This window comes from Rhinatrema bivittatum, chromosome 7, assembly GCF_901001135.1.
Source record: "Rhinatrema bivittatum chromosome 7, aRhiBiv1.1, whole genome shotgun sequence".
NCBI classification, from domain to species: domain Eukaryota; kingdom Metazoa; phylum Chordata; class Amphibia; order Gymnophiona; family Rhinatrematidae; genus Rhinatrema; species Rhinatrema bivittatum.
In genome coordinates this window covers 125250599-125265043 of record NC_042621.1, presented here as the reverse complement: position 1 = coordinate 125265043, position 14445 = coordinate 125250599, and the positions used below count along the sequence as shown (strand labels likewise).

The 14445-nt window shown below is 42.2% G+C and overlaps 1 protein-coding gene across 1 annotated transcript in view; it reads right to left on the bottom strand.

Moving 5' to 3' along the window:
• Window positions 1-14445, bottom strand: part of LOC115095435 (cGMP-dependent protein kinase 2-like) — a 169411-nt gene that overhangs the window by 37063 nt on the left and 117903 nt on the right. Inside the window, 3 exon segments of the mRNA XM_029609064.1 lie at window positions 1237-1326; window positions 6618-6754; window positions 6985-7135. Coding sequence (XP_029464924.1) covers window positions 1237-1326; window positions 6618-6754; window positions 6985-7135 — 378 coding nt within the window.

Here is a 14445-nt window from a genome sequence, read left to right as displayed (position 1 = left end):
CTTTTCAGAGTTATCAGCTTTCATATAGATGCTTTTGAAAGCACATCACACTTGGTACATCAGAGACCCTCTAATTTCACTTGGTATATTCAAAATGATGGTCCTACTGGTTTTTGGCTGATCTGGCCCTTAAAAGGGCCCATTTTAGGGCGACAATCACATCTACTTGAAATACAAAATGGTATTTGATATCCAAAAGATCAGGTTGATGGAATTAGTTGTATTATAGTTGTAACATCAGGTGGGCCACATGAAGGTTATTCAAGAGCTCCAGATGGTTTCCAGCTCCCAAGAAAGATTTGGTGCTCCAGAACCTCAACTGAATGTTGTGCACATCTTCTCAGCTTGTGCAAACTCAAAAACAATCCAAAGTGTGATTGTGGTCAGCCAAACCAGGCAATTGCATTCAACCTTTGGAGTAGCCTATCGGTTAGAGCAATGGGTTGAGTGCCAGGGAAGCCAAATCCTGCTTGTCTCAGTGATGGTTCTTGTGACGTTGAGCAAATCATTTCAGCCTCTCTTGCCTCAGTTACAAAGGTATGGCACTATTAGCAATTTTTCCCAAAGGCTCAAAATGGGAGAAATCCCTTAGAAAATTGGCCACTTCTAGAGCAGAGAATTACCTGCAGTACCTAATTAACTCACCTTGAGATCAGACTTACAAAAGTGAATAATTAAACCAACTTCGGTACATCATGCTACTACAGTCGCTGTCAAGTGGCTTACAAATTTGACCCAGAGTTTTCGATTTGTAAGTACTTGCCATATGCAGGAAGAAGTGCTACCAATAGAGTGTACTTTCTCTGGCAAATCCATATCTTTTCTGTGTAATCGGTTGTGTGTGTAATTATTTAAGCCCCCTCTTAATGTCTTAAAATAGAAACTTTTGTGACTACTTCTTTAACAGGGGTAGGCAACTCTGGTCCTCAAGTGCCAGAAACTGATCCGGTTTTCAGGATATCTACAATGACTATGCTTGAGATGTATTTTCATGCACTGCCTCCACTGCATGCAAATATATTTCATGAATATTCAGTGTGAATATCTTGAAAACCCTACTAGCTGGCAGCACTCAAGGGCAGGAGTTGCCTGCCCTTGTACTGAATGGTTGCTGTAAAGCATGCAAATGGAGGTGTGAACTCTATCAAGATCTCGAGAAATCTCCCTACCCCTTGCCCTTTGTCCTAAGTGTCTCATTTTTTCCAACTCTGGCACATGATGCGCAGAACGACTCACATGTCTCGCAGGACACTCCAGAGCTCTCCTCCCAGGCACACCTCCAGCAGCATGTACACATACTTTGCATCTCGGAAAGTCCTGAAGAGTCTGTAAGACAGAAGCAATTTCATACCAGCAGCGTTAGGTACCGCATAAGAAAAGGAAATAAAATGTATTTTCAGAATTCAGTTCTTAAATCTCCCTTTTATTTCTGAAACAACTGTGCAGAGATCTTGGAGAAAACACTTCATCCATGTTGATAGCGAAATAAAAATTAGTTGGAGATGATTTTCTACTGGAGCTTTCAAGATCACATACAAAAGGATCTGTGTAACCCTGAAAGCTCTTGGACTTTATCAAGTTTTGTTAGTTCTTATTTTGGTATCACAACCTGTAACCCATTCCATTGTGCAAGAATTTTTCCATGCTCCCTCCCCACACTATGCCGTGCGTCTTATAAGAAAATGGCGCCGGCCGAACAAGAGGCAGGTGCCAAAGTGATGTCACTTCAGTGCCATCCTTCATGTAGACTGTGCTTTTCTACATTTTTTTCTGCCGGGTCCGGAAAAAGGCTCTCCATTCTTGACAGATTTTAAGGGGGGGTGGGAGGGGCCCAGGGAGGCCCAGCTGGCTTGGACCCTGATCTTGCTTTAATTTTAGTGTCCAGGGAAGGCCCTGCTGAGTCTGGGAGTCTCAGCTAGGCAGGTCCAGGCCCTTGATTCATTTCTGGCTGAGTGTAAAGGTACGTGGAGGGCAGCGGGAGGCACTTTTTTTTTTAAACTCAAGAATGGTTTGGGGTTTGTTTTTTTTAGAGTTTAATTTTTTTTTTTTCAGATCAGCAAACAAATGGAACTGAAAAAAAATATTAAATGAACTGAAAAAATAAAAGAACCCCTTAAATAAAAAAAAGGAACAGAACCAAAAATTTTGGGGCTTGCTTTACATCCCTACAAAAACTTCAATAGGTGTCATACGATAGTGCACAATTTGCGCTATTAGGAGTGACCAGTACTTTTACCCAGATGGTTTAATCATTATCCTATATTCCTAATAGAATTTAGTGTTAAACAATTTTTGTTTAGTAATATAGTATATGATGGCAGGAAAAGATACTAATGGCCCATCCATTCTGCCCAGCAAGACTTTTCAGTGTTGTAATTGCTGCTCTGTGCAGGCTACTCCCACGCCTTCTGTTTAGGTTTGTAGCTGCCTCTGTGTGCAGGTTACCACAGTGCTTTATCACCATACTAGGAATCCTTTGTGTTTATTCCATGCCTTTTTACAATCCTGGTTTCGTTTGCTTTCTCCACCACCTCCACTGGGAAGGCTTTCCCGGTATCCACTACCCTTTCCGTGAAAAAATATTTTCTGATGCTGGTCCAGGGTCTACTTCCTTGGAACTTCATATCATGCCCCCTAGTTCCAGAACTTACTTTCCATTGAAAAAGGTTTGCCTCTTGTGCATTATATTAATTCCTTTCAGGTATTAAAATGTCTGCATCATATCCACCTGTCTCTCCTCTCCTCTAGGGTATACATTTTTAGATCTTTAAAAGATGCTAGGCGGCCCTCAGCTCCAGTGCCTGATACATATCTTGGACATAGACCATGTGGACAATATTCAATGTGTGCTGAATCATTTGTGGATTCTTCATTTTCCCTTGTCAACGGTTGATCAATTGGCTTCAAATGTTCTAGTATTTGTACAACTGCAGGAGTAGTCTATGTTATTTTAATGCCTGTGTGATTTGCTGTAGATAGGGAAGATGATACAGCCTGTGTATACTCTTCTTACTGAGAACTGGAGTTGCCTCAAATGTCTCGTTAGAAGCCCTAATTGCATTGTTTCACTACACAATACAGCTTAGTGGATCTAACATTCTTGTAAGTGATATTTTATGATTGTAATTTATGTATTCTGCACTAGACAAGTTTGTTAGGAATATGCGGACTATAAGAAACTGTAAATAAATAAATGATGTTCTTGGTGATCGATATTGCTCTCAAATCTGTGAGGTGGAAGACATAACGAATGGTCTTCGTACGGTTTTTCCGAATGGTCTTCGTACGGTTTTTCCGAATGGTCTTAATGAACTTGATTGAACTGTTTCTTTAAAATGTTTTCAATGTCAATTTTATGTATATTGTTGCAAGCTATTTTAAAATGGCAGCTGAACCACGGTCCTTCTTTTCATGACATACAACATGGAGTTTAAAAGTGGTGCTGGTTTTGAGTATTTAGATGTTGGTCAATAGACTGGATGTTACTAGTATAGCCACTTCCAATCAGACTGATGCCAATGTGATCCCCTCTTCCTAGCAACATTTAAAGACTATTTCATTTATGCTCCATTCCCAGACAGATCTCTGCAAGCAAAGGAGATTTTGTTGCTTCTTTGTGAGGTGTCCAAGATGTGGTAAATCATTTGGAGAGGTTCCCCTGCAGCAGGCGGTTCATGCTGAAATGTCAATGTTCGGGACTTTGGAGTGTTGCTCTTACTGTCAGCTTTTGTTTACCAGGCTTGTTTTCATCATCCCCTGGGCCAGTGTTTCCTGATGCAAGTTTCAGAATAACTGTGACTCAATAAATGATTTACATAGATATGTACCTTCTTTAGGTCTTTTTGAATTGATATTATCAATTTTTTGGACTCTGAACAAATTTTCTTGTTTTTGCTATGACAAGTTTTATGATCCATGGTTAAGTCATGGGGATCTTTCTTTGATATTTTGGAAAAGAATACAATTATTTAACAATAAATTATATTGAGACTGTAGATGAATGATTATACCGTCTGAGCAAAAGTGCTAGTCATTCCTGATAGCACAAATTGTGCACTAATATATGACACCTATTTAAGGGGATCATTCTCTAATGCTATCACACGCGAAAAGTCCCTTTTCGCGTGCGATAGCTAGCTTGGGGTGGAGTCAGCCCTAGAAGAGGAGGAGTCAGGGTGGCACTGGGGCTGATGCTGCGGACACATCGCTGGTGGCAAAAGGTAAGACTCCTTATCGCCGCCAGTTTCGCACCGAATAAGTACACCTTTTATGATGTAGTTATTTGGCGCGAAAGCCGGCAGCGATCGCACTGCAGAGGTGCGATCGCTGCCGGCTATCGCAGAACCGCCCCCGCTTCGCCCCCCTGCCCCCGATACCGCCGGATTCTCTAAGGTCACAGACCTTAGAGAATCCAGGCCTAAGGTTTTTGTTAAATTGGACATATCCCATTCTTTTACAGTATATATTTGACATATTAGAAACACTGAAACATGAAGGCAGAAAAAGACCATATGACCCAGTCTGCCCATCCATCAATTTATCAAGCCTTACAATTTCCAGCACTTCCTCAGAGATCCCTATTTATCCCATCCTTTCTTGAATAAATACTGGGGATCTCTGAGGGAGTGATGGGAATTGTTAGGCTAGATGAATTGACAGACAGACAGACTAGATGGGCCATAGGGTCTTTTTCTGCAGTCATGTTTCTTTGTTTCTATATGTATATAGGATTACAGTGATTGTATTTACAGTGTCCACCCTATGGTACTCCAACAGTACCAGCTAGAATCTTCAAAATATTAACTGTTTATTCATTTTCTGGCTCTAATGCTTCCAGTTTTTCTAGATCTTCTTTCTTTCCTTTGTGGTCTTAACATATGCCATTTCTAATATTTTAGGAATTAGGAGGAATGCACCTTTTATTATGAAGCTATTTTTTTTTCTTAACCTTTTAGATTATGCTCATTGAAGGGATTATATCCTGATGCCCCTTTTTACATATCTTAGTTAACTAAAACCCAAATATGGTATAAATATGGTATAAAAAAATTTGTAAGTCGGCGCGCGCAAGGCTGCCCAAAATCGGCAGCCTGCAAGCACCGAGCCGCGCAGTCTGCCTCCGTTCCCTCCGAGGCCACTCCGAAATTGGGGTGGCCTTGGAGAGAACTTTCCTCCCGCTTCACCCCACCTTCCCCTCCCTTCCCCTACCTAACCCCCCCCCACCCGGCCCTATCTAAACTCCCCCCTACCTTTGTCGCGAAAGCTATGCCTGCTCGAGGCAGGCGTAACTTGCACACGCCGGGCCAGCTGCCGGCGCGCCATGTTCTGGTCCGGGGGCTGGTCCGGAGGCCACGGCCGCGCCCCTGGAACGCCCCCGGGCCGGAACCACGCCCACAGCCCCGCCCCCTGATGACATGCCAGCTGCGACATGCCCCTCGGCCCTATCTAAACTCCCCCCTACCTTTGTCGCAAAAGCTACGCCTGCTCGAGGCAGGCATAACTTGCGTGCGCCGGGCCGGCTGCCGGCGCGCCATGTTCCGGTCCGGGGGCTGGTCCGGAGGCCGCGGCCGCGCCCCAGGAACACCCCCGGGCTGGAACCATGCCCGCAGCCCCGCCCCCGGATGACGCGCCGGCCGCGACACGCCCCCCGACACGGCCCCCGATGACGCACTGGCTGTGACACGCCCCCTGACTCGCCCCCCAGGAAAGCCCCGGGACTTACTTACGTCCCGGGGCTTTGAGCGCGCCGGAAGCCTATGCAAGATAGGCTCGGCGCATGCAGGGGGGATTTGGGGTAGGTTTTCGGGGGTTACGAGCGTAACGTTCATGCGTAACCCTCTGATAATCTACCCCACAGGTAGAGGGGGGGTTTAGATAGGGCCGGGGGAGTGGGTTAGGTAGGGGAAGGGAGGGGAAGGTGTGAGGGGGTGGAAGGAAAGTTCCCTCCGAGGCCGCTCCAATTTTGGAGCGGCCTCAGAGGGAACGGGCAGCGCGCGCAGGGCTCGGCACGCAAGGTACACAAATGTGCACCCCCTTGCGTGCGCTGACCCCGGATTTTATAAGATACGCGTGGCTACGTGCGTATCTTATAAAATCCCGTGTACTTTTGTTTGCGCCTGGTGCGCGAACAAAAGTACGCGCGGGTGTAGATTTATAAAATCTACCCCATTATGAATAATTATGAGTTGTATTTGCATATAGCATCTGTTTTGTATGTAAATATGTCTCATTCATATTAATTTTGTATATCTAGAAAACCTGACCAGCTGGAGGTCTCTGAGGACAGGTTTGCCATTGAATACATGTATGCCATTGGTCTGCAAAGTGCAACATTACGCAGTCATTTGGAAATCTGGCCATGTGTGAACCAAAGCAGGGGATCCTCTTTCACAGTAACCTATGGCACCACCGTAGCTGTTAAGCTGTTAAGCTGTTAAGCTGTAACTGTAACTGTTAAGCTGTTCAATGAACTATACCATTCTTTAGTTATAGATTAAATTAAGTATTTTGTGTGTCAATACTTCAGCCCTACACTTCTATGTCTTATGGGTGGCATGTTGGACATATCAGTTCTTCTACAGGACTTGGTGTAGTGCACTTAGAGAATACGCTGTCACCTGATGATGAATGGTGAGTTGATCTGCTGGAGGATATTCTTTTCCCAGTAGACATGTTCCTGTTGGTGTGTTTCCACAATGTGCTTCTTCTTAATGCACTTAAGGGCAAAGGTCATGTCTTCATTCTTAAGCTTCACCTGAAATGGCAAAGAGAAGAAACGTGCTCTTGCCATATGGCTGGCTGTATTTCACTTGCATGTACTATACAGGTCTATATATGTTGGAGTATGTTATTCATGTAAATTACAGCAAATCCCTGTTGGGTCATTAGGAAATGGCTGAAATTAGCAATTTTTATTACGATTATTCATAAAATACCATCAGTATTCACAACACCAAATAAAAGAAGGGATCATATTGCTTGTACCAGCTCGACACGTCCAAAACCTCCCATTCCAAGCGTAGCTATTACATCCAGGTAACGGAAGGGTGTGGTGGAAGAGAATTTGGAGACCATCTCTCTCAACTGGTTGGCTTCTGTGTTCTCCCAGGAATTGGAGAGTACTGGGGTTTGGGGTCTGTGGAATATAAATGCAATATTTGTAATAAAAGACTAAAGTGACTCAAAGAGTAGAGGGAAGAGGGAGTGCTACTGCTTTTTCCCTCCTTTTTTTTGTGGAAGACCATTATAATCAACAGAAAAACAATACAAATCCATGACCTTTCAGTATTATTTCATGTTTATATAGCTAATGAATGTGAAAGATCAGGCAGCAATGGGCAGGGTTATTATTGAGGACTGGGAACAGTGCGGAGATGGTAATGGAGGATTGGAAAAACTAGGAATAAGGGACCTTATGTGGAGACACTACACACCGTCAGTTCTCAGCTCTGATTCTCACGGTTCCCAAAGAGGTCTGGTTTTCAGGGTATTCTCAGTGAATATGTATAAACCATGTTTACATGCATTTCATCAAAAAAGAAGTTACTGTGCTTATTTTGGCCACCTTGAAAACTGAACCTACTTGTGACCTACAAGAAATGGAGTGGAGAACCACTGGGATAATGCATTTATCACATATGGAAATGTAATTATGACATGGAAAAATCTAAAGGAAATATGGTTTGGTCGCAGTGAAAAAAAAAATCTAAAATTTGGGAGAGCACATAGTAGCAGTCCTCAAAAGTCAGAATACAATTTGGGTGCATGCTGTTTCCAGAAATGGATTAAGGGATGTCTGAAGCAACAACATGTTGCTCTCCCTAGGGAGCACAGGCAAGAGTAAAATCACGGTGGGGAAGGGGGGGGGGGGGAGGATAGCTTTCAAAAGGAATTGTGCCCTTAAAATTGGGTTTCATGCATGTAAATGCACTTTATGCATGTAAGTGGACTTTTGAAAATTGCTATAATATATGCTATTGAATTGTCAGTAGGCTTTTACATACGTAAGTGTACTTTAAGTGCATAAATAGGCTTTTGAAAATTGCTGCGATATATATGCTACTTTTACGTGCATAAATCCTGTAGAAAATTACCCCCTTAATCTTTATTCAAAGTCCATGAGTCCCATAGAGTCAGAACAAGAGGAGAGGGCCTGACTATCCCCCATGCCATGGATAGCAAACTTCTATCCTTGAGTGCCACAGCAAGGTCTGGTTTTTAGGCTAGCCAAACCATGTAAATGAACTTGGGTCTTCGTTGAAATGTTTGCATGTATGTGCCACGATTGGTCAGTCAAAATCTTAGCAGTCAGACCTAGCTGTGGAACTCAAGGGCCAGCAGTCACCATCTCCGTCTTATATGTTGTTTTTTTGATTATGTATGTACTTCTGTCACCTGCTGAGATTTGTGGATCAGAGCTGGCTACAGGTGTTAAATTAAATAAATATGTTTTATATTCAAGTGGTATTCCTTCAATCTCTTGCAAAAAGTGACTACTTTTTATGGGATTCATATTTTGAATTAAGGTTTTTCTTTTATACAGGGTGGCCCATGGAAAAGCAGCCTGCCTGCATGGCACTGGTATTGGAGGCTGGCTGCTTTTCCCATGGGCCACCCTGTACTTGCATGGAATTGTTCCTGAGTGTGGCATCTTAGTGATTCTTCACTGGGGTAATTTTAATTGGTTTTGCATTGCCCGCATCCCAGTGTTTGGCTTTCCTGTGGGACAGGGCTTGTTGTGTCTAGGTTAAAAGAAGCACAAACATCACAGAATTATAGAAAGAAAAGCACTGCCTAAAAAACAGTTGACAATATCTGGGATGGCAAAACATTGTGGAAGAATTCATAATAGTGAAAACATATCAAACAATCCTAAACAGCAATGGTAAGATTACATCTTGCTTCCAAGAAAGCACTGGGGTAAGCCACACAGGTTACCACCCTAAACAGCAGTGGTATAACAATATCAGGCTTCCAAAAAGGATGGGTGACCTGCATGGAGGAGCCATGGTTGAAACCCAGACTCCGAAGAGCATGGCAGGCCAGGCTTTTTTCCCCAGTAGCCTCAATCACCTTTCAACAGAGCCATAGCCAGGCAATTTGGCACCTATGAGCTTGGAGGCTCTCTTAAATGTTTTAACTTAAAATGTAACAATATTATTTATAATCTATAAGTAGATATAAGAATGACTCTGATCCCAAAATTGTGACCCATAGGTCTGTAAGGATGTAAACCATAATCTTTAGCCAACTCATTATTTATTTATCTATTCATTCATTCTTTCAATTTAATATACCATTTGTTATAAAAAAAAATCTCTACAGCAATTACAAAATGCATAACCCATCCCAACATATTCTAAAACAAAAATTATCTTATTTGGATAAGCAGTAGAGAATGAAAAAGTTGTATGTGTGCCTTAAACCATAATATCATGCCTTTTTATCTTCTATTGAATTAGGGTGTTTTTGACTATATTAAACTAAATAGGGTCTAGATTTCTCTGACAGCAAAAAACTCTCCACTACCAGGCGCATTGTTATGACCTACAAAACCTTGCTAAAAACATACTCAGAAACTTTGAAGCAAACGTCCATACTGTAACAACAACAACAACCTTACTTATGAGTGGGAAGCACTACAATTACTACTCCAGGCCCTAGATCACCAATATACCTCCTACTGGATAAACAGAACAAACTATAGATCCCTACATAGACAGTACATGCTAACAGAATCCCTCAATGCAGTCATACAAGCACAACACAGGCTGACCCTTACCTAATATGAAATAAGGACCACAAATTAGATTCAGAAACATATAGACAAAAACCAAAATGGAAACCATAGTGCAACATGGGAGAAAGAGAAACAGAAATAGAATTGGAACATATAAAGACATAAGAATAAATGCACATTCCCAAAGCTTGACACATTCCTTTCTTGTTAAACTGAAAATAAAAAATTATATTTTCTACTTTTGTGTGGGCAGTTAATTTGGTACTGATCTCTTTTTGATCTTCTCCGAATTTCTTTTCCAGAATCTCCTTCCCATTTTCCATTTCTTCTCTCTCCTCCTGTTTTCTCAATTTCCTTTCCTACATCTCTGTCTCTGACACTGATCATTCCCTTATATCTTTATTTTTGATTCCTCTCTTCTCCGCCCTCTAATTTCAGACATAACTTTCAACCCTCCTCTTCCCTCTCTAATCCTTCATTCTCCCTCTTTTCACCTGTTACCTACCTACCAGCTTTCTATCTCCCACCCCTTCTCATTCCCTCAATCTTCCATGCTTCTCCAAACTCTTATTCTTTTTATGTCTTTCACCCATTCGTTAGTCCCCCATTTTTACCTTCTGTACTCATACCCAAGCCAACTCTCATCTACCTTTCTCTGCCTCTCTCAGCTCCAGCTCCCTTCCTTGTGAAGCTTTTCCTCCTTGGCCCCTTGTTCTGTCTCTTGCCTCCTACCAAGCCTTCTATTGCTCCTGTTTCACTGCCTTCTGAGCTCCTTTCCCACATTCTCTCACCTTCACAACACCCAATTACTTTTCCAGTGCCTCTCATACTCTCTCTCCAGTACTCCAGATCATTCACACCCTCATTCATACTTTCCTCATCTCATGTAATACAGCCCCCTCATACTCACCCAACTGCCAAGTTCCTGTTATCTGCCCAAATGACTGCTCAGTCTTTGTCCCTGCTCTCAGCATCTCCTTGTTCTGCTCCCCCTTCATCTCAGATTCCCTGCCCTCCCGAGTCCCCAGATCCCAGTCACTGAGTTCCTGCTCTTATCCCATGGTCACAAAGTCCCCATTCTTCCTCTAATCTCTGAGTCCCTGTTTTCCCACTCTCCTATTACCTAGTATGTGAGTCCATGTTCTTCACCTGCTCTCTCTCTCCCTAGTCCCCAAGTGACAGCCCTGTTCTCCTCTGCTCTCCCACCCCTCCAGTAACATTCTCCCCATGATCTTCCACCTTCCCAGTCTATTCTTCCCTTGACTTCTCCCACATTCCAGTGCCCCAGTCCCAAATCTTGCCCTGCTCTCCCACTCCCAGAACCCCGGTCCCCACCTGATCTCTCCCTCAGTTCCCATTCCTTCCTTGTTTTCCCTTCCCCTAATCCCTCTTAGCATGTCTGCTTTCCTGCTTCCACCTGTACAGCCATCAGCTCACACACATTCTCCCTTGTGACAACTCAAAGCATGTGCCAGTCACCTAGTTCATACCAAATCAAGGGTCGGATTCATTAAGGCTTTTCTCCTATTTTGTGCCTATGGGAAAACCCTTAGTTAATCAGCTACTAAAATTGTTATCAGGGTGACTAGAACATACCGATTTATTAACCAAGGGTTATATAAACATCATAGGAAACTGCAAAGAAAATCTCAGTTTCATGGGATATCTCACAAACCAGAGAAATGCCATAGAAATTGCCAAAAATCATTAGTTTAACTTTTGTGATGAATTATGACCAATAAGAATTCCTATCACATTTTAGGCCTATCAGGCCTCCACCAACCATAACCCTGGAAAATGTGCATTGCTCGGTAAAAATGTCCAGACTTTACTTAGTATGCATGAGTAGACTGGTTTTCCAAATAGGCGGAATATAAGAAATTTAAGTAAATAAATGAATAGATTAGCTGGCAAAAGTCTATTCCTGTCACTGCAAGGCAGGGGCTAGATAAGAAAAACATATTTTCCATTGTAACAAGCACATTTTTGCAAACAAATGTTGAAAAACAGAAAGATATCTTGGATGTAATTTATAATTCCTGTTCTGTCACTCTGTATCCTTTGTCTTTGATCAAAACACCTTTTGTTTGACTTGTCAAGAGTTTTCTCCTCTTCAGTGCCTATAAATCCATCTTCCTCCAAATAAATCAGGGCCTCGTCTCCAAACCATCTTGTTCCGTGCGGTCTGAAGAGAAATGCTTGCTTGAGGTTCCTTCTATTAGACTTGCTCACTTGGATGGAACAAAGGACAGAGCATTTTCTGTTGTAGGGGTTGCCCTTCTGGAACTCATGTTGTCATGATACTCATCATGATACCTTCCAAAAAGCCTTGGAGACATATTTGTCCAAGCAAACATTTAACCAGGAGATATCAGCTGAAGCGACGTATCGATAATCAAAGACAAATGCAATTGTAACTGTGGCTCCAATTACTTATCAGAAGGTCTCTGCCCATATGCATTCTCTGGGAGTGTTTAGATAGGTTCATTTTATGTATGTTCTACTTTCAAACTTTTGTGAAGAGGTCAAACATTTTAATAAATTCAAATTTATTTACCCAACTAATTGGGTAGCAAGTATAAAAATGTTTCTTCTCATCTTTCCCTGTTGGAAGCAGTTATATAGGCCTTGGGCAAGAAACGTTCTAGGCCATCCACCCCAGTGATGACATTACGTATGTTTTTAAAATAGGGTCACCAGCGCTTCCTTCTTTGGTCAAAGACTTCCTCTGAGTTGGCAAAAGCAATCATTGTTTTTGCTCACAGGTTGTTTCTTTCAACCAGTCAGAGTCAGGGTGAGGTTCTTTGTAATTTTAGGCGAATGAAAATGTGCTACCCTCCAGATGCTGGGGAAGGGGAGCCGGGGGCGGATTTGACAAGAGGTGGCAGTTGTCATAGGGGGAGAGAGCAATAAAGGAAGGGTGGAACGACGTTAACTTTTGCCCTTCCTTTGATTGTTCATGGTCGGTCATGCCATCCCTTCCTTCAGTTTATTTAAAATAGAGATTTTCCTTCCTTGTCTAAATTGCTAGGGAAAGTCATGTATGTGGCATGCACACCACACACTTCCAAAAGATGGTGTTTGTGAGGCATGTGTAAGTATAGGTCAGGGAACTCTTCTTCAACTAAAGATCTCTGAAATATTACTAAATCCATAAAGCACATTGGGATCCAGTTTGGAAGAAATGAACTCTCTCTATATCATTATATAGATACACATGTACATACATAGATGTATATGTATCACTGTTACTATCATTATCCTTCCAAGGGCCATGACAGAAACATTCACATTGCCTGGAAGGATAATCTCCTCACCGCCTCCCTGTCAAGGAGACAAAGAGAAGAAGATTATCCCTTCAGGCAAGTATAAAGGTGCATCTCTATCTTGACAGTGCTACATGCATTGCTCAAAATGTCAACTCGCCTGTTCGAACGGCTAAAATTATTTATTCTTTCCTACCTCAGAAATGATGGCAGATTAATAAAAAATGAGAGAGAATACCAGGAACAAATCATTTTATTTATTCCAAATTTCAGTTGCAATATTGAAAATAAGCTTTTGATGGTACAACTGCTGTTAAGTATCACAATGACACAACAACAAATGTAAGGGCAGAAGTTGCTTCTTCACCCTTTTAACAGGAACTGCTTGTGCAGTTCTCTTGCTACCTGCTCCACATCCTAGCAGTGCCTTCAGTGAAGGCAGCAGAATGGGGTTTGATCTGAGAGACGGCAGCTTTTTTTTTTTTTTTTTCTAACCAAGGGAGATGGGAGAGGCCATAACAAAATATCCATGCAATCAAACTAAAAAGCATTTTCCATTGATAGCTTGCGATGTAATAGTTTCATGTAAAATCATGACAACATGGAGAAAGCCATTTTGTTTTCGAGTGACTTCGCTGATGCCATCCTATATCACTTAAATATAATCCCATTAAAAACTGTCCAAATATAATCTTACTAAAACTGACCTGTAATTCGCCTGGCACGGCATGTTCTGATATAGGTGGATGACAAATATTAAAAAAACAAGTAAATAAATAAATAAACATTGAGCTGTGGTTGCACATGCAGCTTTCTTCCCGCTCCCACCAAATACAACACGTACTTTAGGAAGGCCTTACTTTTCTGAGCTTTTAAATAAAGCTACTATTTTAGCTCTAGACCCTCTGAAAAAAAGGAATTTAATTATGGTAAAATATATCAACACGGACGTCGTGCTTATGCAAACTATTTTTTAAGTTTCAAAAAGATGTATTTTTTTTTTAGGGGGGGGGGAAGGGAAAGGACTTCTCTCCCTTCCATCTCACCTAGCCTAATCATTGTAGTGCATTCCTTGGCTGTGGACCATGCGCAAGGGCTCATTGCAGAAGTCTGCAGTCATAGACCTTGTCCAGCCAGCCACCTGGTGGGAGTATCATGCGATGGATGGGCCTCCATCCCCACCAGAAGCTGTGAGTGCTGCCTCTTCAGTATTCCTAGCCCGGACCGGGCATGACCCAGGAGTGGAACTTGGGACCATCAGCATGATGGCACACAGCCCTGCCACTGAACCCACCCGGCTGGTCTTAAAAGGATTTTGGTTTTAATTACATTTTTTTCCCCTTAATCATATCTGAAATGTTATCAAGGAGTGTTATGGTGTGTGCTAATTAATTTTATTGTTGCTAGGCAAGGCTGGGAAATGTGCATTTCCTGTTTTCC